This window comes from Mixophyes fleayi, chromosome 6 (genome assembly GCF_038048845.1).
Source record: "Mixophyes fleayi isolate aMixFle1 chromosome 6, aMixFle1.hap1, whole genome shotgun sequence".
NCBI lineage: Eukaryota > Metazoa > Chordata > Amphibia > Anura > Limnodynastidae > Mixophyes > Mixophyes fleayi.
Genome location: NC_134407.1, coordinates 197,564,921 through 197,591,766, shown reverse-complemented (window position 1 = coordinate 197,591,766; position 26,846 = coordinate 197,564,921). Strand labels below are relative to the sequence as shown.

The 26,846-nt window shown below is 41.2% G+C and overlaps 1 protein-coding gene and 1 long non-coding RNA gene across 3 annotated transcripts in view; one reads left to right on the top strand and one right to left on the bottom strand.

Moving 5' to 3' along the window:
* The window catches only part of LOC142095132 (uncharacterized), a 255,687-nt gene that overhangs the window by 18,538 nt on the left and 210,303 nt on the right, over nt 1–26,846 (top strand). The gene's annotated exons all lie outside the window — the stretch shown is intronic.
* USP36 (ubiquitin specific peptidase 36) lies at nt 507–25,473 on the bottom strand. Its single transcript, XM_075177920.1, has 19 exons — nt 25,163–25,473; nt 22,287–22,539; nt 21,190–21,408; nt 20,033–20,143; nt 18,514–18,616; nt 18,252–18,319; nt 18,070–18,140; nt 16,646–16,728; nt 13,925–14,036; nt 13,688–13,828; nt 13,503–13,603; nt 12,820–12,958; nt 12,083–12,694; nt 11,009–11,139; nt 8,984–9,568; nt 5,416–5,573; nt 1,918–2,076; nt 1,592–1,707; nt 507–1,120 (listed from the first exon to the last, which is right to left on the bottom strand). The coding sequence occupies exons 2-19, from the start codon at nt 22,528–22,530 to the stop codon at nt 992–994; spliced, it is 3,282 nt and encodes a 1,093-aa protein (XP_075034021.1). The 5' UTR covers nt 22,531–22,539; nt 25,163–25,473; the 3' UTR covers nt 507–991.

Below are 26,846 nucleotides of genomic sequence, written 5' to 3'. Positions count from 1 at the left end.
ATAATATATGCCCGAGCAACAAAGAAAGCAGCAGTGAGCGCCATCGATGCAATCACCATCATCATCATCCGCTGCTTGCACCGGCCAACCACAAATACAGCTTCCTCCTGAGGCTTTTTTTCGGTCTGCATCCACACACCCTTACATTACACAGTCCATGTTAGAACGCCCCCATCCCCCCTCTCCAGGCGCAGGTCAGTGTAAGTGGCAGAATCATGCCAACCTACCTGGGCATATGTGGGTGCTCCCACTTTCTGGGCACGTGCGGAGCGATTTCTCGCAGGATGGACTACGCAAATTGGCGTACTATTCACTCAGCAGCAGTCCCTAAGTATCCCATAGTCCTGGTAATTGCAGTTTTCTCTAACCCCTAATCAGATCCTCATGGAATCACAAACCTCTGGCTATTAAGAGTCTCACCCATGTATTTTAAGAGGTGTAATGAAGGCAGTCCCCAGGATGTGGCTAAAAGAAGAGCTAGAGGCATTACACATCACACAGCGCTGGACAATTGGAGGTTTATTGACCAAATGAGTATGGAAGAGGCGGTGGGAGATGAGAAGACGCTTGTTCTTCCATGTTGTGAGCAGAACCTGTGTGCCGGTCTGGGTAAGAGTCTGGGGTGAGTGACCGCTGAGAATTAGTGGTATTTTTGCAGAGACTGCTATACATTATTGCTTCATGTATCCTCAATCCATACACTTGCAGCTTTATCTCCACACTGCCTTCATCATCATCACCCCCCTCCCCCCAACGCTACATGAGAAAAAAGTCTCATCAAATCCCAGTCAGTCATTATTGGCATTTAGCTGCTAGGTTCTCAAAGTATATTAAAAAGGTGTAATGAGAGGAAAATCTGTTAGAAAATGTTTAAAATATCATATAGACATCTTATGGGCTGTCCAACACAACAGGCAGCTCTGGACACGTGGAGGTTTGATTCCACCATATCTGTCGGGTATGAGAACACACTTGCTCTCCGGAGTTGGCATCAGGACCTGTATGCCAGTCTGGAGAAGTGGCTCTGGTGGGTGACAGACCAAAAGTTGCGTCGGTTCTGCAGAGATTGGAAACCGTTCTTGCTTCTCCATCGGTCGCGTTTGAACTTAATCTTCTTCACCTAGATGAGACATAAACAATGATAGACTTCTCTTATTCTCTCGTTTACCTGACAATCCGCTTTTGAAGCGTCGACAATAACATTTCACTTCAAAAGTAAAAGCAGATTTTCTGTAATTAAAGAGGAATAAACCTCAACAACTACCAGCCGGTTGGCGATCTGAGGAGCCGTCGACAAGAATTAAATACTTTCCAGTTTAGTAGCCCCACAGATCCTGAATACCTAGAATCATGTTTAAATGACCCAGATTCACAAAACATTCTAGTTATTGTAGGAGTGAACAACCATCAAGAACATCTCCTTTCTGGTTTTAACATACAATGCAATAGAAAAATCCTTATTTGAGGTTTTAAAGGGTGGATTTATGTGAGTAAAGGGAGCCCACTTCCACAAATCAGTAGATATGTTACATCCATACTCTGTGATGTAACCATAATGTGTGAATTGTATTTTATTTATAGGTCACTTTACCTTTCCACTGTCAAATTCTTCATCCCATTCATCTATAACCGTGTTATATTTTTCCTCGCGTGCGTCGTGCGCGGCATCTCGGCTTACGGCAGACGCTTCCCCGTCCCAGGTGAGCACTGCGGCAGAAAACACAGATCCTAATGATTTCTGTTCCCACAAAAGGCCATCTTTACATAGATCACAGGTCTAAAACCAGGGACAGAACTTTTACGTATTGAAGCAAAACTGACTAATCTCTGGTGTTTCAGCAACAGTTACACAAGCTGGTCTGTTCCTTGTTACATCCTTTCATGTTATTATCATCCCTCCCCTGTCGCGGGTCTCACCTTCTGTCCCGTATGCCTTATTGCTGGAATTCTTGAGCAGCTCTTGGACAACACACGAGTTCTTTGTGCCATCCCAAGCTGGTCGAAATTTCTTTTCCGCACAGGGGATGGAAGAAGGTCGCTTATATCCGTCTCTGATCTGACTATCCCATGCGCACACTAAGTTGGAAGAGAAAACAGTGTCAGCAGGGAGGAAAATACTTTTATCGTGTTTAAATTCTTGCTGCGCACTGTAAACTTTGTTAGGATAACAAATACAATATAGGAAATTGTTTTATTTATTTAAAACTCTTAAAGTTCCTCTGTTGCTTTGTCACAATGACCTTTTTATCGACTGATCTACAAGTGCTATTCAAGCCTTGGTGACATGATCTGTAGGATCAGAGGTATTACTATGACTTTAAATGCAAATCTTCACCACTTCCCTCCCTATCAGCAGAGTTTAAACATCCAGATCGGACTCTGAAAGTAAAAACGGGTACAAAGTAATAAAAAGAGGTCTTGTTATCCATAGCCACCAGATGATCAATTCTTATCTTTCTTGCACAGGTTAGAAAATGATATAAAACACATCTGTCTGGTTGCCATAGGCCAGTGTTGGCTAACCTGTGACACTCCGGGTGTTGTGAAACTACAAGTCCCAGCATACCCTTCCAGCAATAAGCTGCTATATATTAGCAAAGCATGCTGGGACTTGTAGTTTCACAACACCTGGAGTGTCACAGGTGAGCCAACACTGGCCTAGGCCATGCATCTGTGGTCAGAAATATCTTCATTGTTTGCGTCATATTTGAAGAACACAAAGCAAAACAGTATAAAAATAGGAAAACACTCAATTACAATGGATAAAATAATCCTAGATCTAATTATGCTTCCTCCTTCCTTACTCCGCTTTATTTTATCAATTTATATTTGCCACCAAATCAGAAGAACGTACACGACAAGCAGTCCAGCTGTCAGTTGGACCGGAGACTATACAATAGGGCTTTAACACTTGTGTAGGTTAACAAGCAGCTTTCAACTTCTAGTGAATGCAGTCTTGTCATTTCATGGGACCAAAGACCGTGTAAATAGGGAGAACGTCCTGAGAGAATGAGTACAAATTGATTCTCATTTAAAAGGCTCTTGGACTTTGCTGTTCCCTAATTCTTAAGACGGAAGCAAAACCTTAAATCAGAAAAAGCCATGGTCAACAATATGAACGCAGAGCCTTGACTGGGCTGGATATCAATGCATTTAAGATCAGGTGCAGGTTTAGATCCTAGAAGACATACTCCCAGATCTTGGATTTGGGCTCTTCAGCTTTACACCAACAAAAAAAGTCCTAATTTTCTGCTCTCTGCCAATGGGGTATCCCTGAAATGCCCTACAAGGTACTAGTTCATATTAGTGGTAGTGTCCTGTAAAAGTTTTAGAGTCCTTGAATGTGGACAGCTATGCAAGAAGATTCTCCAAACTTTACTATAGATAGCAAAGATAAGTTTGACACTTGGCTCCAATTGGATAAAATGAAAGGTTACAGAAATATGCATGCAGCATACAATCTAAACGGGATATTGTTAAAAGGTTGTTGATGTACCATCTGTGCTGGCGGCTGGGAGAGGACAGAGAGTTGTCAGTGACAACTGGATGGAAGGTTTAAACCCTCCGTGCTGCAGCACTTAAGTGTCAGAACTAGAATTAAATCTACAGTAGTGCGATTGGCAAGATCATTAAAAGCCGAGAAAGACGTGGCTAACTAAACTGTTTAATACAAGGGTTTTCTCTCTAGCTGCAAGAAGTGTTCTTTGCAGTACGAGCAAAATCTATGGAATGTAAACCACCAGGGACTATTACTGGATGGCACAGAAACTAAAATCAATAAACTACTAAGATATATTATCAGCAAAACAGAAAGTACTCCATTAATACTAAGAATTAAATACAGAATAATATGTTGATCCAGGGAATAGTCCAACTAAATATAATGTCCTTATTTTAGGACGAAGTTACCATCACTTTTTTTTTTGGCCTTCTTCTACACCAGCAGACTATTGACTTTGAGGATGAACAGTGGGATTTGAAGGACGTTTCTTTTTAAACCTAATAACTATGTAAATAAACATCAGAATTCAGGTCCTAAGGGCCGAGAGTAGTGCAGTGTACCTTGCGGATGAAGAGGAGGGCACAGTGTTATCTCTATTGATTGTTGTACGGAGATTGTCTATAAACTAGACGGCACATTTAAGTTATTGTTTCTCACTTTTGAATTACTGATCGCAGTAAATTGCCTTATTAAAGGGTGTCTAACTGCAAAAGTATATTCTTAAAAATACTCCCTTGTTTAATGAAAATTTGCTATGGCAGATACCGGTTCTACATAGGTAATTGGCTAGCCCATTGGGTACTCCTCCCTTATGAATGGCAGGAAATTTCTACAATCAGATTTATAAGGAATGAATGGCATTCCTTCCATCCTAGGGAAGTCACTGAGTGAGAATGGGCACCTCCATGCTGATCTTTTCCCTTTTTTTTTTTTAGGGTTAAAAAAAAGCTTTACACCGAGTGGTAACAAAACCTCTCCAGTTAAGGTGAGGTTTTGTCAGGACCAAACAGATTGCTCTATGTTTACTAGCATGTCATGATTTTTGACGGAAAAATCTTAACTCTTAGAATTATGAATACAGTCTTGTCTAGGATTTGGCTGTAAAGAGACAATCCTTTAAATACAGCATGATTGCTGGAGCTTTACAGTGTAGGCACAAACACAATACTTTCTAGGTACAGAACGTAGGACGAAGGGCAGCCATTGGAACTGAATGGGTCTTATGTCTTCAGGCATCTTGAGAGCTGCTGTTTGACTAGGTGTACATGGATATATAGGTATTCATCCCTGAGATGCTGGGTTACCACTCAAGGTGGAAGACCAATCTGTTCCCTTCTATCACTTTGGGAACTTTGAAAAAGGATACAGTAGGTACCACTGCCTTGTTGGTCTAGATGGGAAAGAAACCTCTATCTGTGGGAGCAGAACTTCTCGTTTCTTGAATGTCAAAACAGGGGACATCATAACATTACTTGGAAGGCAATACAAGGGTAACTATTTTGCCAGGAGTTCAGCAAGACACATTCACATGTGGAGGAATCTTTGTATAGACATAGACCTCTTGGAGAAACTGGGCCAACCAGAGCCACCTGACTGAGACTGATTAAGTCTCGTAGGGAGTCTTTTCTGTCAACACTAGCAAAGACGACACTGAATGTTCAACAGGAAAAGAAAAACCTATTGGCTTTCATGCTATATCTATCAACTAGTTGAAAAAATAAATCCCTGCAGGGACAGAATTGTGCGTGACGCTGCTTAGCGCCAGCAGGAAAATAAAGGTCATCCTTCCCGAAGCACATTTGCCCCTTCCAGTCTTTGTGGAATGTACTTCATTACATTAAGCTAATCCAATGGGGGGGAAAGAAGATATTCGCATGCATTTAAAAACGGTTGGAAAAGTGGTTATCCCTTACCAAACGTTTCTTCCTGGGGTGTAGGCTTCTGTTCCCCGATGGCTTTGCTGTCCATGCTGTTCTGGCTCTCCTGTTCTTGTGGCTTCTGCTTCTTTCTCTTTGTTTTTCTGACCACCTGATGATCCGCTTCCATGTCCTCATGTGAAACCACAGCGGTGCTAAGACGATGTTACGACAGATTAATTTAATTATAGGTTATAGTTATTAACTGTAACAAGGGTCAATATTGTAGGTACTCAAAAAGGCCCTCACTAACAAGTGCACCATTACACTTTAAAACATAACAGTTTTCTATTTCACCCTTATAAGTACACACAGACACCTATACACTATAGAATGCAGTAACCATGTCATCTGCTTAATAGGAAAAATGTACAAAAAAAACCAAAACAACTCCTCTCCCCCCCCCCACAAACTTAGCGGGAATAAAACCTGTATTATATAATAAGGAGAAAAGGAATAAGACCAAACCCTTAAAAGGTAATCTTCACCTGCGTTTTTTTTTCACGATTCCCACTCTCTGCAATAAGTTCTGTCTGCTATGAAAAACAATATATATGGCTGTCGGCTGTGAGTACAGAGCGCTTGGCAGAATCTTACTGTGCCCAGGCTGCCGCGCTTCTCCCGTCAGCACATCGCCTCCTATGGAGTGCGTTCGCTGACTTGTCCCCCTTAGACCTGCTGCGTCCATGGCAGTGCCTTCTGCTCGTTGTCTAGGGGTAGCAATGGCGGCAAGTGTAGCAGGACGGGAGGAGAGGCTGTAATAGCTTCACCCCCACCCGACCTGCATACAGCTGCTTAGTCTGCTTCCTTATCAGCAGACTAATTATATAATGACCCTGCACCTGCTCGTCTATCTAGGGGTAGGGGGAGATTTGCCAGCAAGCTGTGCGAGAGGCGAGTCAGCTCAGAAGCTGCTGCTTCCGCCGCAGGGCCCAGAGTGAAGGGAGCCTCAGGCTTTACACTCCTCTGGGTCTTGGTTCGATCTCTGCGCTGCACCAAATGAGGGAATAAAAAAAAAAAAAAAAAAAAGTGAAAACCTATAACTAATAACAGTGACCCATTTCCTAGGCACTTAGATAGGTCTGAGCTGGAGAGGAGGGGCATAATAGGGGAGGAGTGTGAGGAACAAACAAGGTGATAAGTGCCTATCCTAGTCCCACCTACTATACCCCACTGTATCGCAGTGTCCCCCAATGGTAGGAAAGAGAAACCTGTATTCTATAATAAGAGAAAAAGGAATGAGACCAAAACCTTAAAAAAGGTAATCTGCACCTACTTTCTTTTCACCTGAATTAACAGACGGATTTGCAAAAATCTATTAATTTGTCTGTTGCCCTATGGTCTATATACTTATTGCCAATATACAACATTTTTAAGGTTACACAGGATAAATATAGGAAATACATTTTTCTTTCTTTTTTAAAGAAAACCTGTGTGTCCGGAAATTTACTCGGGTTGTATATTGGTAATTTCCTAATATGTACAGCAGACCCCCACTCTCTGCATATGTATGTTTTAAATACTAAACGAATAAACAACACAGAGGTATATCGGCTGAGGAAACACAGGGTAGGAAACAACATTCAGCACGATGACTTTGTGCATCCCAGTCTCCAAAAATGGCGGTCGTCCGTGCCAGGAAGCTCCGTCCTCATTCCATCCCCTATCATAGCCGCCTTCAATCGCATACTGTGTATGGCTGTCGGCTGTCTGTGCACCAACAGCAGATTATTGTGCCTAGGCTGCATGTGCCAATAGAGAGAGAATCGCCTCCTAATGAGTGCGATCGCTGCGCTGTGCCCCTGCTGCACATTGTCTGGGGGGAGGGGGGCATGCCGGCAGGTCCATCGGGTTGGGAGAAGAGGCCGATACAGCTTCACTCACGCCTGACTAGCAAAGCATGTCTGCAGCCGTCTGAATGGCCGTCCTATAAGGTGCACCAAACTTGGTGCCTTTTAAATAAATGCTGCCTTTATGATGACTTACATTATGTCCCCCTCGTTACTCTAGGGGAAGGACAGGCTGCCTGCAATGGTGTGAGGGGAGAGTGAGCTGAAAAGGCTGCTGCTCCCTCCAACGCAGGGACCCAGAGTGAAGGAAGCCGACAGGCTATTCACTCTGAGTTCGATCCCTGCGCTGCACCTGTAAAGGAAAGTAAAATAAAATAAAAACCTAAATCTAATTAAAGTATAGGCAGGAGCCTATACCAAAGTGACCCATCTCCTAGGCACTTAGCAAACACTGAGGTCTGAGGAGGAGAGGAGGGGCATAGTAGGGGAGGAGTGTGAGGAACAAACAAGTTGATAAGTGTCTAAACTCCTAGTCCCACCTACTATACCCAATGTCTCACAGTGTCCCCCAATGGTAGGAAAGGGCAATACAAGATCTTTGAAAAAGTAACAATAGCCTGAAAGTTCCGAGTGATAACGCAGTACACGTACTGCAATATCGCATGTGGTAAAGTCAGCTGATAAAAATGACTGCTGGCACACGAATGTGACGCAGGAAGTGAGTCGGATAATTGGCCCATGTTTAGCCAAGCTGCCCATTGATTCTTTGGCTACCCTTAAGAGCTGCCAAGCTCAACTTCAGCTTTTATTAAACTTGCTTAGTAAAGTCAGTTGGACAAGAAGATCGGTTAAAACAGCTGTAGGAAGTCTAGAGGGTAATGCACTTAACAGTTTTATCTTTCCTATCCAATCCCCTCCTTAACTTAGTTGGCGGTACCAGGCATTCTTGCACAATCATGCTCCAGTTCAGTCTGTCACCTCTACAGTCTGTGCACCACTCCCAAATCCTCAACAGGGTTTCCAGGTGCTGGCTTCCCTGCATCGCAGACACCTACATCTCATTATAATATATTAAGATAGCAAACAAAGGTGTGTGTGTGTGTGTGTGTGTTTGCAAACATGTGGGTATGTGCCCTATATTGTGCCTCAGAATCTGTTATTGGGTTGCCCGGACTGTCAAGAGGGTAGGTCCCAATAAATTCTACGAAGGATCCTAGAACAATGGAAAATTGTTGACTACCTAACAACCGAGCTACATTGTAATGTGCTAGTACATTACAGTACAATATAACCAGCACAGATGCCAGCGAAGCTTGGAAACGCCACCAAACGCTGGTAGAGTAGCAAAGTATAGCCAAGACTCATGAGAAATGCAGAGCTAGCTTGTAGTCATCAGTGCATACGTGTATTAGGTGGCTTAATTAGACAAAATCCAGACATTCTGCACTTTGCCAGATTTGCCGGCTAACTTCTGCCGTCACCGAGACCGGTTTATGTGGTTGAAAGAGGACTACACACTGGTCGACAGCGTTCAAAGTGAATTAAGAAAGAAACATTTCAAGTGGAAAACAGGAAGATAGATTAACTGTCTACATGCTCACTAGCATAAATGTTCTAATGTGTTTTGTCACCCATCAGTATAACGGCTATGGGGAAACCGATAGCTGAAACCTACTTAACAAAATGTTCAATTTAACCTAATTTTAGTAAGAATATTTTGGTTTTGATCTCAGATGACCTTTTTGAAAACATTATGCTGTAAATTCTGTTCTTACCCGTTGATTGGAGCCGGAGGATCATCCTCTATGTGTTCATCAGGTTTCACAATCCTTCTCTTCTTTTTTCTTTTGTATGTGGTCTCCTGTGAGGTTTGAGGGTAATCGGTTTGTTCGGATACATGTTTTGTAGGGGTGTAGGTCAGCAGAAGTCTACACTTCTTTGGTTTCATTTTATCTTCCTTTAAGTCAGTCTTGTTCTTCTCCTGGTTTTCCAGGTGGGAGAAAACGCACTCTGTTGTCTCCGTGCTTTCCGATGCTCTTCTTCTTCGTTTCTTCCTTTTCTTCAGAACATGACTTCCCTCGATGACCCGGACCTCCCCATTATGTGCTTGTGGTTGGTATTTATCTTTTTGTTGCGAGGGGCTGCTATTCTCTGCCACAACATATTTGTCTCTTCTGTTCCCCTGTGGAGACAGGGGTGGCGAGAATGCCTTACTTAGGGGAAAGTTGTTTGGGTGACTTGGTGGAGTGAGATGTTGGGTTAATTCTACCCGTCTTTGCTTTCCTTGGGATTTGACAGTTTTCTGCTTAGAAGTATCGCTACAAGTCCCAGGGAAGTCGCCTGCAACTTGATGAGATTCTCTGGAAGAGAAGATTTGAGTGAGAACAAACCAACCAGTCCTAACAATTTCCTAAAAAAAGGCGACTATTGGCTGAAAAAGTGCCAAGTTGTTCCTTTTGTAGATAAGGTGAACACTATCTCATGCATTTAGACTGTCAACTGTTGAGATTATATATAAAGGACTATATAAATAGTAGGGTCATCCAAATGTGCTTTGTTTAAATTTAATCATATACCTTTCCTGGTTATTCCACCTTGCTTACTTTCTCTTAGGTTTTAGAAGACTAAAGCTGGGTACACACTACAGAATTTTCCACCAACTTTTTAGTTCGATTGAATTTACATCCAGTCGATGGTCCGATCGCTCGGTCCATGGACTGCATACACGCTAGCCTTGTTTTAGACGATATAGGGAAGAGCGGCCATCCGACTTTTTAAAGCCATGTTGACGTGAGCAATGATTTTAATTTCGTACACACTGAAGCAAGTCTGTGATGTGCGGATACCGCACCACTTGGGACTGGTACAGGCATCACAAATTTACATACACATGCCCCCCAGGTCGAGGAAGTATCAGATTGTCGTGGATCGGTCGGAAATATACAAACACTACACATCGTAAAGGAGATTGGAACGAAAATATTGAACGGTACGACCAACCAAATGAGGCAACAATCGTCCATTTGGGCAGACTTTCGACCATCGTGTCACTACACACACTGGCCCTGACTTTCGAACAAACGGTCGTATGTCGGCTGGTTGAGCTGAATTTTGGACAAAAACCCTGTAAGTGTGTACCTAGCTTTACTAAGGGAAAGTGAGCAGGGTGGATTAACCAAGGAGGTCACTAATGCAAATTTAACTAGGAGGTGCAGCTGCAATCCTGACTGTTGATTGGATAGAATTCCTGGGAGCGCTCACCATTCCATGCTATTACCATGACTAGTTAAAGACAAAGGCATCACATAGTCAGATATACTGCCATCAACTTCCCTCTATTACATCCATAAAGACCAATTTGATCTGAAGGTTTTCCGTAATAAGACTCACAGCACTGATATAACTTTCGAAATTTCCATAGACACACTTTCTTACGAGGACAACATAAAAGGGAAACTGTATTTGCTATTCTATGTCTTTATACCTAGCATCCAGTAGTCAATAATATAGACTGTCACTGTATTCAGCATCCAGCTCTCACATGAGAGACTAGCTCATGTTCTGTTCACCCAATTACACTGTCCAGACCAAGTGGGCCATAGACCATGTGCATCGTCAACTCTGTTCCAATAACATCGGGAATATTGAACGGCCAACCACAGCTTTACTCTAAATGCTTCATGACATTGCCTATTGCTTATTACGTAAAAGAGAACAGTCATGCAGAAAAGGTTAATTGTATATATGAAACAGAATGGGGAGCGGCATGAAGCAGGATCTCCCAGCCAAGCGCCACTTACCGATGCATATGAAGCAGCTTGAGCGTGGTGGGACCGGGGGAAACAGAGGTGGGATGAGTGGAGCCAGCGGTGATGGACAGGGGAGGAGGGGAGTAAGCGTCATTTCTGCTTCCCTTCTGCAGCATGTTGCCCTGTAGTTATTGACATAAATAAAATCTTGGTGGTGTAAAGAAAAAAGGGAGGTTTGTGACAAATCAAAATCAAATGAAAAAGAAGGGGAAAAATAAGACATTTTATATATGTTATTGTAAACCACATAAATAAATATAAAATAAAAGTGTATATATGGGTGTGTGTGTACAGTATATATGACGTGTGGGAAGGGAAAGTAACAAAATAAATTATGTAGACAAGCCACAAAACAAAAACAATAGAGCAGAGCAGTGATGTGGGATGAAAAGGAAAAAACAAAAACAAAACAAAGCACTTGTTAAATAAAACACAAAAAAATAAAAGTAGTAAGAAAAACAAAAATACACACATATATAAGTACAGACATAGGACTCCTGGGGGTATATTTACTAAACTCTGGGTTTGAAAAAATAAATAAAAAAATCAGGATGTTGTCTATAGCAACCAGATTCTAGCTGTCATTTTATAGAATGAAATAAATGATAACTACAATCTGATTGGTTGCTATAGGCAACATCTACACTTTTTCAAACTCGCAGTTTAGTATATATACCCTTTGATCTCAATACTCAATCACTAAAGTATTTCAAGCTTTTAGTGCACTAAACACAATGAGGTTGTAGAACCAACCAGTACAGATCGTAAGGAGGAGAAATGTTTTTACACCAGGACAAACCCTGACACCTGTGCCATCCGGGAAATATGTAGAGTAAAACGTATGAGACAGGGACAGGTGTTTGTAAACTAAAACGGATAAGGCAAACAAATCAGTTCCTGATATACAATTGGCAATAAAGTAGTTAAGCAACTGCGAGCTGCATGTGTGCGCTTAAAGAAGCCTGGAGGCGATTTAACATAGCAGCAGTATTAAGCGGATATAAGTAACAATTACAATTTCACAGTAAGGAAAAGGTCAATTAGTTCTCCGCCGCTCGCGCTTACCTTTTTGGCGGACAGGGCTAGCTTTTTGGCAGGTGGGGGCGACATGGCAGTCAGAGCTTCACGTACACTGGCCAGTGTGGGGGACTTTGATTTCAGAGTATTGCTCGCCCCTGGCTGTTCAGCTTCCATTGTTGGGGAGCAGCACGGTGAAGTTATGGTCCTGGTTGCGGTGGAGCTCAGAGATGACGCTTGGCCATTCGTGATGGGTTCTTCTTGTTTCACATTTTTCACCTCTTCCTGTTCACTGTCACTATCTTCCCGCGGTTCAAGGTTTCCAGTTGAAAGTTTAGAGACCGAGGATGAAGAGCGACCAGCTGTATCCCAATTTGGTTTGGAGCCCTCATGCATGGTTGCTTCACTTGTGGTCGACGTATCAGGAGAAGTCCTTAACTGGCCAAGAACAGGTTTCTTCACCTTCCTCAGCGGATCATCCAAAAGACATGGGGCATGTGAGGTTTTAGAGTGGAGCTTTGGAGAGGGACCTGCACTCAGAGGTCTTGTGTGAGGACCTCCACAGTGTTCTTTGTTACCAGATAAGTGATATGTGCGACACACTGGGACCCCAATTTCTTCCATGTTTGAGGGCTTCTTCTCATGTAGCCCTTCTGGCCTCTGGAAAAACACATTGTTGTGCCACAATGTTAGGCGGTGATAACATGCAACAGTTTCCAGATATCTCACAAAGCTCATAAAACACACAAAACAGAAAAAGTTAGGATTATCTCCGAATTACTCACCTTACCAATAAGTGGGGATGACAAGCTGCCATTAGAGAGGGTTTTCTTTATAGTAGGAGGGACGGAGCTGGGGCGAGAAATTTGGGAGTGTGGCACTTTACATATTGAGGCATCAAAACTCTTTCTGGATTCTGAAACCCTGTCAAACAAAGCAGAACGACTAAGAACGATGGGCCAAAGTAGGAACAACCAACGGTATTGTATGTAGGTTTCTTTCTATTTGTAAGATGCCATGGGCAACCTACAGTAACACTAGCGGGCGTCTAGGGATACAGGACACGTATATTTACGCCACAAAAATGGACTTGTCCTGTGCAAATTGCAAACATCCAGATCTGTACATTATTTGGCAACACAGACTCATCTAAGAGATATCTGGCACTCTCTTTGTAAATTGTCTTGTAAAGGTAATATATACCGGACTGCGAATCACTCCAATGGGTAAATTTATCAAGCTGCGGGTTTGAAAAAGTGGAGATGTTGCCTATAGCAACCATATTCTAGTCATCATTTATTTAGTACATTCTACAAAATGACAGCTAGAATCTGATTGGTTGCTATAGGCAACATCTTTACTTTTCAAACCCGCAGTTTAGTAAATATACCCCCTAGTGTTATTTTCATTTTTAGTCATAAAAAAAAAAAAAGCACAGGGAAAAAAAATTATCCGAACATGTCCATACCTTAAATAGAAGAGGACATAAGCCTGCTGATTCAGTACCACCTTGATGTTACTTGCATGAACAAGTGAATCATTCATCTGAAACCACTGTCCATTACTAGCCTGCAGAGAAGACAATATCACACAGATCATTAGGATCCTTCTACTCCCAGCATGTGATCTACATCTAGAGAAAGTCCAACTTACCTTTACATAACAATAGTAGTGTCCGGCATGGCAGCTGTACCCAGAATGCACCAGTACGGCATACAGAGCGTACATGACAGGGTCTCCGTTATTCTGGGACATGTATGGACGGATATTCAAAAATTCTGGGTATCCAACATCCTGCAAAACGAAAGGATGAAAGCGCAGTCAGTACGTCACATCGTGGGCACTTCTCCCCACTGGACTACACCTTGTGGTTACGTTACAGTCTCTCACCTTGGTTATTTTGCCGCCACTGAAGTTGGCAAATCTCTTTAATGACAGAGTGAGGACATTAGAGGCTCGATGAACACTGAATCTCTTGCTGGCTGGAACCTTCTTCTTACATCTTAAAAAACATAAAATCACAGTAAGATGTTTGTCCTGGGTTATGATCCAGCTCGGTTTGGTTCTCTGCATTGCATACAATTGCATCCGCAGAGCAGAGGTGTGTCATATCTAAGGGCAGCGTAAATAATGATTATCTAAAGGCAGGTCTGAAATACAGAGGAGGGGCTAGACATACAAGTTAATGTATTTAGTAAAGGCTACAGGAGAGCATGTACAATGCAATAAATGTATATTATCTGAAGGTGGAAATCCCCTTTCAAAATAGCAGGCTTCAATCTGTTCCGCGATTCGTGAATGCTTAGCATTGTTACAAGCACAATTATAAAGACATACATCTAAACATCCTTCCACCAATCACAACACATGCACATCTATAAAAAGAAATACACAAACTCTCTTGGCCTTCATCGGCTAAGAGTTGCCTCTACACCCCAAACAGATCTGGCCTCTGACTTCAGTCCTTCTTTACTAATCATGGCTAATACACAAGTCACATTTTCTCCACTCCTAACTTCCTCATTGCTCCTGTTCCTGCTTCTCTAGTTACAACCATGCCCCTCGGACTGAATATCCTTCCTCCAGGTCACATGTCCATCCACTTAGGACCACTTGACTCCTGCTTCAGCCCAAGAATCCTTAATCTTCGCTTTGTTACACCTACATGTAGCACACATCAAACTACCTTTCAACATTGTGTAATTCTGTGCCATTGTATAGCCCATGAAATAAGATTCCTCCATGTCTAATGTTAACATTAAACATCAAACTGGGACTCCCCCTTCACCGCCAGCCAATCACAAGCAGTTCCCAGTTTTGATAATTTTGGGACAGTCATTTGTAGTGAGCGGGTAGGTTTTTTTTTTGAGAATCTTTCTGTTTGGGTATTTTTGTGTTGTCCGCCCCCTCCCCCCCCCCATTTCGATTTGTACTACATCAGATCAAGATAGAAAATAATATTTTATATTTAAAAACATGAATGTGGGTTCTGAGGAACATTTCATTCAATTAAACTTTATTTTTTTTAAAAAAATATGTATGTAGATTTATCGTATATTGTGGTGCCCTGTTCTTCCCTACAAAGAGTATAAGGATGTCAGAACGAAAAAATAGCACAGGAATGTTAAACAACATGATAGAAGAGAGCTGACAGGAGATTGATAAGAGAACATCTACAGAGACATACAACAGGGACCAGACATCACCTGAGGATCATAAATACCATCAGGAGAGATAAAGGAAACTACTCAAAGACCTACATAACACTACACAGATAGTATCCAAGGAGAGATTACCCATATGAGCAAAAATGCAGAACAGAGAGAGACTGGGCTCACAGATTTACACCTTTAAACTCTAATTTATTTAGTAAAAGAACAGCGATACTCAGGACTTACTTGTGGATTTTTAGTACATACTTTGCAGGACTGTTAAGAATAATTAGCAGTACTGCGTCTCTAATACTGAATATTTTTAATGTTCATATTGTATTGAATGCGGTTAGATTAATTTATTGGGTAATCTAAGAATACAGCATATATCATCACCATTTATTTATATAGCACAACTGATTCCGCAGCGCTGTACAGAGAGAGAACTCACTCACATCAGTCCCTGCCCCATTGGAGCTTACAGTCTAAATTCCCCAACATACACACACAGAATAGGGTCAATTTGTTAGCAGCCAATTTAACCTACCAGTATGTTTTTGGAGTGTGGGAGGAAACCGGAGCACCCAGAGGAAACCCACGCAAACATGGGGAGAACATACAAACTCCTCACAGATAAGGCCATGGTCGGGAATTGAACTCATGACCCCAGCGCTGTGAGGTAGAAGTGCTAACCACTTAGCCATCCCTCATGAATATATCCAGGCAAACTGGATCAAACAGTAGCTCGCCTACCAGTCACTATTAGATCCAGTTAGCACTGGATCTATAAATGCTGGCAATAGGGCAGAGGAACTGGACTCTTGTGGCTCTTGAATGTCCCTCCCAGGTTAAAAAAAAAAAAACCACACTGTTTGTACAAAATATACAAATTAAATTATTCCTGACAATGCAATTAACCAGAAGTTTCTCAAAATATTGAAAGTGGATCTGGGCAAGAAAAAAAAAAAAAAATGCGGTCCCTTTAATGGATTTTTACATTGTTTTGCAGGACAAGTTTAGTTTTCATTTAATTTTTCAACAAAAGTTACCAATTTTCTGCATACATGGATTTACTAATATGAGCTGTTCTATTCCATTTTTTTCTAAAGTAAAAATGGAATAAGAGAGTAAAACATGGTGGTGATATCACAATTATACATGCAGGCATGGCAGTACTATATTAAATAAATGGTGATGATGATGAATATTAGACCAATATTTAGACGCCAACTTAACCAGGGTCTATAGCAGTGTTGGCTAACCTGTGACACTCCAGGTGTTGTGAAACTACAAGTCCCAGCATAGCCTTCCAGCAATAAGCTGTTATATATTGGCAAAGCATGCTGGGACTTGTAGTTTCACAACACCTGGAGTGTCACAGGTGAGCCAACACTGGTTTATAGTAAAACTATAGCTGAATATGAAAGGACCCAGCATAACTCGACAGGACCGCTCTTACTTGGCACACATGTAGGCATTCTCTCCACTGAGAACATCAGATTTCACAAACAGCTCCAGCGCACGAACGATGTTCACAGAGTGCTGTAAAGGATAGAAAGAGGGGGATAATATCATCGGATAACAAAACAGCAGTAGGCACAAAGCTTTGGTTTGCTGCAATCTGGTTTCAATTGATAGAGTTTAAAGACACATCCACCTACATTACATCTCAATCAAACCCCCCAGGAGACAGCAGGCAAATGGATATATAACAAACATCCTCTCCAAACTGTGCAAAGATACCATGTAACCTTCAGGTTCATACCGTGGACATATAATCCGCACAGCAACAGTGGAATAGAAAGGGACTATCTAATGATTTTAGAAGACAGATTATCACCACCATCGTCATTTTTTATTTGTCTCTGGACAGATAAACTTCAGCCCCCCCTCCTGTAGCAATACCATCACCAGCCACATGAGAGGGGGCTTGGTAGAAGAACCTTGAGAGGGATGTAATTGAGGCTTGTAGCTACATCTTGTGCCTCGGAATGAACAGCCAGCTACAGGACCATCCTACCAAAGCCGGGCTCTGCAGAGAGGGCACTTTCTAAAATTTGGAAAAAGGTTGTGCAGGGACAACCATGTGGTTGCCCTGGAGAACTGGTGCAGAGACACCCATGATGTACCATCCAAGAAGGACCAGCCAACCTGGCGAGTGTACCACCAGACCAGGGAGAACTGGTACCTCCACCTGCAGTGCTGTTGTCCTGATGCATTGTAAGATAGGCTGAGAGGAGGCACCACACCGCTCATAAAGAGAGCATCTGAACAACGAAGCTTCTGAGTCATGGACGGCTAGGTTTGCAGACAATGCACCACACCCATGGAGGGAAACTCTGCTTCCTCAGAGATGCTAAGGCGACGGGTTTAAGATAATAACACTTGTGCCTGGTGTATGTGAAAACCAACTTGCAATGGAACAAAACTGTACTGCAAGACTGCTTTGTTCCATGGAAATCCAGGCATGGAGACCTATGTAAGGTCCGACAAAGATAAAAGAACAGAAGAGACATAATGTGGCCAGCTCCTTGTGAAAGAATGTTGACATCTGGAAGCAGCTTGGAAGAACTCAGATCCAGGCCATTATAGTTTCAAGAGCTGTGCCATATAAAAGGCGGTATAAGAATATATCTCTTCCTAGCAGAAGCTGGGGCAGTACCAGTGGAAACTGACAAGCTAACATCCACAAGAACAGTTATCCAGATACCACACCAAGGAGGCTACGAGTTTGAACAAACCCTGCGTGTCTCAAAGACTAGACATAACGCAGTACCAGATCTTCCGCATGAAGATCTAAGAACTATTAAAGCAAATTCAAGAAAAAAGTTTTTTTAGCACCAATTAAGTTAAGAAACTACAATAAAGAAAGGCGGAACTTACCCGTATCTCCAGTGCGATATCCAGGTATGGATCGAATGTGTCAGAGACACTCTTACAAACAGAACATTTTACTAAAAAAGAGAGAGAATGTGGAAAATTGGATTTTGTCGAGAACTCGTTGCAGAATGTGCCTGAAATAATCATTCTTTGTTCTACATCAGTGAAAAACGGTATTCCCTCACCTCGAGAGCGCAAGTATCCCCCAAATATCTGATGCACTAAAGTGGTAGCTTGACTTTGGCGATCCAGCCTAGGAAGAAAAAAAATGAAAACGTTTATCAAAACTAAGTTTTATGAAGGAGCCTTGCAAACTGGCTGTAAGTTAATCATTCACAATGGAAAAATGTATGTCGAAAATACAACTGCAAAGGAAAACAAGCACTATATAGAAATCAACAAAAAAATAAATAAAAACAAAACACAGTGTCAAAGATTGGCTCTTACTTGGTATATCCATTTAGGCAGGCCTTTTGCATGGCATCAATAGTATAGCGGAGGAATTCGTGTGCATCTTCTTGGCTGCCAAACCGGAAATGACGAGCGATTTCTGAATTACAAATAAGAAAAGCAAGATTAGTGGATCGTTTACACACACTCGATATTCTCCAGTTTAAACAGAATTATTACAGTTAAAATTGCTATATGAACATAGTCTTCAGAAAATGGACTTTGTAAGTTTGGACATTTTTGCTCAGGATATTGACTACCAAGTTATATTTTCAGGTTAAAGTGGTTGTATCCTTTGGGAAGTAGAGCTATACAGTTTAAACACCCGGCCAATCAGTAGCTGCGGCTTAAGCTTAAACTAATGTAACACAATCCTTTAAATAGATCAGTTTCCATTCATTGATTCAAATAAAAAAATGTATTCTATTCATCCAATACATCATATCAGCCACGCAGACATTGAGAGGTGACTCACTAATAGTCATGGTTTAAAGTTTAATATTTTATTTGATTTTTTTTCTCTCTCTAACAAAAGTATTTTTCAAAGGGTCTTTATACCATTGGAACTTAATAGTGATTAATTCTTATAGGAGAACTGGATGCAAACACTGTTTGATATTCACAAAAGCAACATTCAATGTATCATTTTAATTTGTTAAAGTCAGTTTTCTTTTGTCCAACAACTTTGTAAACTTTATGGACATTCCTTAAGATTTTTTTTTTTATTTATTTTTTTTTTTTTTTAAAGATATTTTGGTGAACACATCATAGATGTTTTCATAGAATTCCCATATATTTTATATTTGTGAAATTATTGTTACGTACAGAACATTTAGATATTGATTAGTATTACAGATAAAGTGACTTATTTCCCTTTAGTCAATCCATTGAATTAGAGATGACATTTTCTCTAGGGGAAATTGGCAGCAACACAGAAGAGACATACTTAGAGCTTCATAACCAGTCCACTAGAAAAAGGTCCAAACATAGGAACTGTATGGAATTAGACATTGGTGAAAACTTAAGGGCCAAATTGTGAGTGGAAATGCGTCTACCAAACCAAACCCTAAGAAAGGCAGCATAGAACTCATATGAATGTGTATGAAACACAAGTCCTTACGATAGAAGATTGGAAGAGAGGGGAGATGCAATCATGCAATGGGCTTTCAGCACATGCCATGGGCCATAAAAGTATATATCCCACTCCTAAAGATATAAATCAAAAATGCAATTAGTTGCATTATACTCCCACTTTCTTCATGATGAAGCCTATACTTCCCAGAATTACTGTAACGAGTTAAATAGCTAGCACATACATTGCCTAGAAGCTGATCTACATGCCTATAGAAAACCTTGCACATTCTGAGTAAGGTATCTCCATACAAACTGTAAAGTGGACCCAGCTGGGTAACGGTGGAGAATGTGCCACAGATATGTACCAACATACATTTCTCAACTATACATCATCACGTTATTTATACCCAATACACTACAATCTCTACAATGGTGCTCTTACTCTTCAGTTCTCGGATGAAAGAAACCGGCTTGATGGCATTTCCGCTGTTCGCAAAGGCTTGAATCAGATGGTTCTGCATAATGCACAGCATACAGAATCCACACTGCTGACCTGCATAGGGTGTACAGAGGGGGTACATCAAACAAAGGACAGGTGTCTATCATGGCAGCTTGGAAGATAATGTAGAAGACAAACGAATGCTGTAGGAGATACAACCGATAACAGGCCCTACAGCTTTCTCAATAGTATTGCCCACTTTATACGGATTTACTATTAATTCTACAGATGCTGATATGAGCATTTACCCTACTGCCATCAATGTCTAGATCTTCTATGAGTAACCACTGCCTGGGCTAGCTTTTTGCAATCCAGCCTGAGTCAGCTATAGATACTAATGTCAGCACTTTCCAGGGGTGGAATAATTGAACATTAATGGCACCAATTGCTTGTATTAAGGTAATGTAGCCTTGTAAAGGCTGGAAAAAAATATTAAAATGTAAAAGGGCTATTACTACTACCAACTACAAACTTTCATACCAAAAACAAAAGTGAAATACAGGTTTTGCTAAAGAATTCAGATTATGAACATCGCAAAGTTGCTGTCTAAGCCTAAAATCGCTGATACCAGGGAGCAATAACCTCTATATTAACTCCTGTCTTGGTAAATGTTTTCAAAATAACAATTATATATGTATTTGTGAATCTTTACCAATACCATCTACTTTTTACACTTGTTTAGGACTAGTGCCAATTAACAGAAGATTGTCACCTTGACAAACAAACTAAAACAAATAAAAAAATAGTTAAATCATCACCACCGTTAATTTATATAGCACCACCAATTCCACAGCGCTGTACAGAGAATATTTGTCACTTACATCAGTCCCTGCCTCATTGGAATTTACAACCTAAATTCCCTACCACTAACACTAATGTTAATTTTGTCAGCGGCCAATTAACCTACTACTATGTTTTTAGAACGTTGTAGGAAACCCACGCAAACACAGGGAGAACATACAAACTCCTCACAGATAAGGCCACGGTCGGGAATTGAACTCATGACCCCAGTGCTGTGAGGCAGATGTGCTAACCACTGTGCTGCCTTTATCTAACTAAGTGGGCAACCACTTTAACGTTGATTGTCTAAGTATACTCACAATTACGCGTGTGCTCCTTCGACAGTAAGTAGTTGGCAAGAGGAGGGGTGTAGGTCAGACACTGTACTGTAGAGTTTAGAAAGCAGGTGTTTCCCAGATTTTGAAGTCCTGCTCCTACCCTGGACACTCGTTCCCATTTCATGGACAACCTCTCCACTGGGAACAAAAGCTTTTGAGGAAGTGGGATGCCATCTGTATTATTGGAAGCAAGGTCATTGCCTGGAACACAGATGGGGAGAGATAAAATAAAAAAATAAAAAAATGTCTTAAAAGGTCAGTTGTACAAAAAAAAATAAAAAAAATAAAAACTTTAAACATGCATTCAAAATTAGGCAAATTATCTGCATTTTAGGCGAGTTTCACTGGGATCTGTACTACTGTAATTCGCATTGTAGTATGTTTTCTATTTGGATATAAGCAGCATTTAAGTGGGCAGAGTCTGTAGCTAGAGCAAGGAAGTATTCACATAGCATAGAAGAAAGCAAGAGCATGTTCAACACAAGACTGCAACAACTGTGAGAGATGGGACAGTATACAAAATTATGGGCAGATCCAATTAAATCAAGTTCTTTGGTAGCCTTGTGTTATATTGTTGTTGTTTTTTTTGCTCACAAAAATGGCAATTATGGTAAAAAAAACCACACATATTTGCTAACACATCTAAGAATTGCAAGCAAAAAATGAGAGATCATTACCTAAACATCACGTGGGAACAGAATGAGCGTTCCGTAATAAACCTTTACCCAATCAAATCGACCCCTACGTTTATATGTCCAACTTGTTATGTTTAGAGAAAATAAAAAAAACTATTTTTTTGAGATCTTGATTATGGGGTCGTGATCAAAAACTCATTGTAATACTCTGCTTCACCGATGCATCGCAGGATATCCGTTTTAACCATTAAGTATTACAAGTAAAACATCAGCACTGTTGTCACAAGTTTCCTGTTTCAGCAATTTCATTCTGACTAAAATACTCAACGGGGACTTACATTTTTAACTTGGTACATCATTCAATCTCTACAAACTACTAAGAAAAGAAAACAAAGTAATAATAATAATAAAAAAAATATCACCCACATTAAAAACGCCACATACCCTGTTTTTGGCTCCCTTCTAAGCTTCTATGAGGGGTAGTTGGTTGAAACGAAGGACTCAACACGACATATTTGCTCTTCAGGGTCTCCAGCTGGTAGTAGAAGTTCTTACTCGCTGGCTCAAACTCTATTTTTTGCAAAAGTATCTTTTTAGCGGAGGAAGTGAGCAGTTTCCCGAGCTCTACATCGTCCGAGTACTTCCGACCAGGCTTCAGGGCGTCCTTAAGCTTCTCTACAATGGGCATGTTTGCTCTCTAATAGGAGAAAGAAATAAAGTCATAAGGCCAGGTCCAACTTTCAGCATTCTCATTATCCCTTTATCTCACAGACTACTGCTCATTGCCAACATTGACTTTAGGCACACGCTGAAAACAAATATATATTCATATTGGAAGGGACTTGCGTCATTGAGTTCACTTGGAGCTTTGTGGACTCCCTGCCACAAGAGGTTAAAAGCACACGGCTTTTGCCAGTGGTCTCCATCTTCAATGTTCTCTTTATTTTGGTCAAGGATTCTATTTTTTATGTTAAATAAAAGTTCTATATGTAGGGTTCAGAAGCCAACATAGATATCAGACAGTCAAGGCTTATACATAATTCCTGTTATCTGGAACTCAGTTCCAAGATAGAAGCAACTTAGACATTTGGGGGTATATTTACTAAACTGCGGTTTGGAAAAAGTGGAGATGTTGCCTATGGCAACCAGATTGTGGTTATCACTTATTTAGTACATTCTACAAAATGACAGCTAGAATCTGATTGGATGCTATAGGCAACATCTCCACTTTTTCCAACCCGCACATTAGTATATATACCCCCAGACTCTGTATCTTCTCACTAATATGTTTAATAGCAATAGGGTTGCACTTCATTCAAGTATCCAAATAATCGCAGGGTTTGCATACCTGCCCCAAAAAAAAATATCTCGATGGTGCTTTAAAAATATGCAATTTTAGGTGCAGTTTATCATTTTGACCCGTATATATGATGGATGATTGATTTTAATCATGCATATTAAAAATCTTCAACAGGAACAGCAGTCGTCAAAAACTGTTGTTCCTGCGAAGACCCCTCTGCTTTCTTTTCTATGGTCACTATCACAAAGTGGCCACCATTGCGAGTGATCAGAGGAAAGAGGAGGAAGATGCGGTGAGGGATCCAAAGATCCCTCTACCGTAATACTCTCCCATAGAGCAGACCTGAAAAATTACACATATAGTAATGTACGCCAGCCTGAGCAGTGTAATTGCATTTTTGGAGCTTGTTAAATTGCTGTATAGAGCAGTCTCCATACAAATCTATGGGGACTGCTCTAGATGTCAAAGCAAAATGCAAAGCAGCAGATATGCGATGCAGTGTTAATACATATGCACGATACTTAGATTTGTGTCTGTTAGTCTGACGGTAGTTTTCGGGGAATTTGCAAAAAAATAAGGATTAATAAATAGGCCCATTTGGAACAATTTCCGTCCCTGCACAAGGAGGCTTTGTGGCTTGCTTTATTAGCATATTAGACAAACTCCCTTCAGTTCCACATCAATACTACATCAATAAGAAACACTGGCATTTAATAAAAGAGGACACGTCAGCCCTTTATCAGAATGATTGTTTTCAAAGAATTCACACATCTGATGCCTACAGGTTACCAGGGCTTCTGGATGCCTATAGTTCCAGTTGGCACCCAAGAGAAGACAAATATAGCACTAGAATATGTCACATGGGTATATGGTTTTTCAGCTTCAAAAGAAAAAAATCCATAAGTAATAGTATAGACAACAGAACCACTAGCACCTGATGGCTATGTGGACACAGGTTTCTCCTAGTTAGCTATTTAAATGATATGTTTTTATATTGTTTCATATGCATTTTATTGGCTTTTGTGTTTTTAATTTGGGGGGAGGTTACTAAAAAAACATTTTTATTTTTTAACAATTTTCTTTTCCCATGCTGGACTGTGAAAACCATTAGAAATCATTGATAAAAACAAAAAACAGATGAACAAATACTACTTTTGTTAGTTCTTTTGACTAAATAGACCAGTAAAAAACCCCAAAAACAGAACATGTCCAATACACGAAGCAGCATACCGCGCTTTTTATGAGCGGATATCAAATTAAGACGCATGGTCCCATGGCCTGTCTGCAGTTTAGTAGGTCTATGTAAATATGAATTAAATATATAATGGAAAAAACCCTCAGTGTGCACAGGCCCTAATGTAGGAAATACATAACCGATTGCCAACATGTGTAAATATGTAACACTATACTGTCCATATGATGTAAGCAGGTCACACGTGGGCTGTGAAGACCTAGGGGCACAACTTCCACCGTGACAATATCACTGGACATGGTTATAATGTTTTTTTAAACCTTAATCTCTAATAGCATACTTATAAAGCACACAGAATGAGAACACATGGCAATGAATGTGTCCAATATACAGAAAAAAAGGTAATTATATTATACAGTGGGGTCAATGATGAAACTAGGGACACATCATTGAAACCTGGGACTTCCCTTGAGATAAGTGGTTAATAATATTATATATATATATATATATATATATATATATATATATTCCCTACACTGGGGAAAACGTGCATGCTATAGGCCTGAATAACGCCGTGTTCCTGGCGATGGGGGCACACGCTATAAAGGTGCCTGCTCAGCACACCCGGGGTCACCAGTAGATGCCCGCAGTGAAGCCCATACATGTGCGTGTAGATTGCGACATCGCTGCGGCACATCGCACCCCGCGCGGTCTGTGACCCTCCCGGCACCGCTCACCCCCGCGCTATGTACTAACGGGCAGAGATGCGCGATGGTCGGACACAGGCCAGCCGCCGCCGCATGCATAAGTAATGTGTCCGTGACTTACCGGGTCACTCGGCCTCCTCTCCGGACTGTTTTACTTCCTGTCTCCCCAGTCGCAATATCCGTCCCTACCTCATGGCGCTGCCGTGTGATGTTACCGAGACCGGGCTACCGGGCGACGAGGCCTCATTAACGGGCAGCTGACGTACGAGGCGATGCCCGGGGACGGGACCTGACATATTTCTCACAGGCGCCTCCGTGTTGCCGGCATTGGGATGTGTGGCGCTACCCGGGGCGTGTCTGGTGCCACCGTGCACTGGAGGCAGCCATTTTGGATGAGGGAGAACCAATAGCCGTAAGAAGGCACCAGGCACCATTTACTAGACAACGTTGAGCGTTTTGGTGACCTCACTTCGCTGATGGTGAATTGGTTGGCTGAATTTTCTCAGGGATGCGTTTGTGTCCATCCAACCAACAAAATGGCGGCCTCCACTGCATGTGACAGAATCGCGTGTGATGGTTCACTGATTAGCCTGCTCACTGTACTGTCCAGGACTTCGTCCCCCTGTGTTTAAATACTGTGGGGGGCAGTCCCAGGTTTTAATTATGTGTCGCCAGACATTGTCTACCCTGAAAATGTCCTTATTTTTCAGCATTGATCAATTGCATGACAACATTCATTTTTTTTTTTTGCATGTTAGAGGTAATTTTTACCAACTGTTCTTATACCCTAGTATTTATATGTTAATATTAGGAGTATTGAATATTAATAAGCCCAAAACCTTATGATCAAGTTCAGTAAAATTGCCCTGTAGGCCTCACACTCACTGTCAATAAATTAATTTGTTTTACTAGATGTGTAACACTAGTACAAAGCACGTAAAGAGGGGTGACAATAGAACCCACTATTTCTAATGTCATTATACGTTCTTGTTTTTTTTCTAGCCTTCAAGTGTGTTGCGTTTTGCAAATGCATCTTGTCTTATTACAGTGGGTAAATGCGTTCAAGAATTCCACATGGAGCACATGCCAATGGTGTTTGTGTTTGCCCCATGTTTTTACCTGCATTAAAAAAATCCAACACCAGTGGGTCCCTGGCCCTGTGGAGATTGTAGTGCTCCAAGGTCTGTGACATTTGGGTTGGAAGGATTGCATCAGCAGTAAATGATTAACAGCTGTGTTTTCGCATATTTGTCCCTGAAAATGTCCCCGTTTTTCACTACTGACAAACAACAGCACTGTTCTCTCCTGTATATTTGATATTCTCACTACCTATTTCATATTTAAGTTTTATATGTTACAGTGGTATGTTTTTAAGTGAAGCATTTCAAAAGCAAAATGCCCACATCACAGCCAAGTTTAGTGTACATTTCATTACACCGTAGGTCCGTCTAGAGATGGGGCCCTCTAAGCCTTCACTTGCTGCTTTATAACCCATCTGTACTAATTTCAGCTTGGTCCCAGCTTTTATTCTTTCCTTTATGCCTCACGATGAAGCTCGATGGGTCATAAGGCAGAGAATAAGACTGATCTTGATCTTGCACTTTGCCCAGAGCAGCTGATTTACACATTACATGGGCTCCGGGTATCACCTGACTTCTATATATGTAGTGAGTTTGCTCACCTCAGATCAGAGGTGGAAGGACGTGCAGTCTGCTCAACATGCTCTCCCTCCTCTTACTCCACCAGAAAGAGCTGTGTGATTCCTGCTTACTTGGTTAAAAGGGGGTAAGGAATTTTTAGGCATG

Coding starts and splice junctions, on each gene's coding strand:
- USP36 (XM_075177920.1), bottom strand. CDS start 22,530: ATGCCCATTGTAGAGAAGCTTAAGGACGCCCTGAAGCCTGGTCGGAAG. Junction 18,617..20,032: donor TTTCATCCGAGAACTGAAGA/GTAAGAGCACCA, acceptor TTTGTAATTCAG/AAATCGCTCGTCATTTCCGG. Junction 9,569..11,008: donor AAGCTGCTTCATATGCATCG/GTAAGTGGCGCT, acceptor CTTCTCTTCCAG/AGAATCTCATCAAGTTGCAG.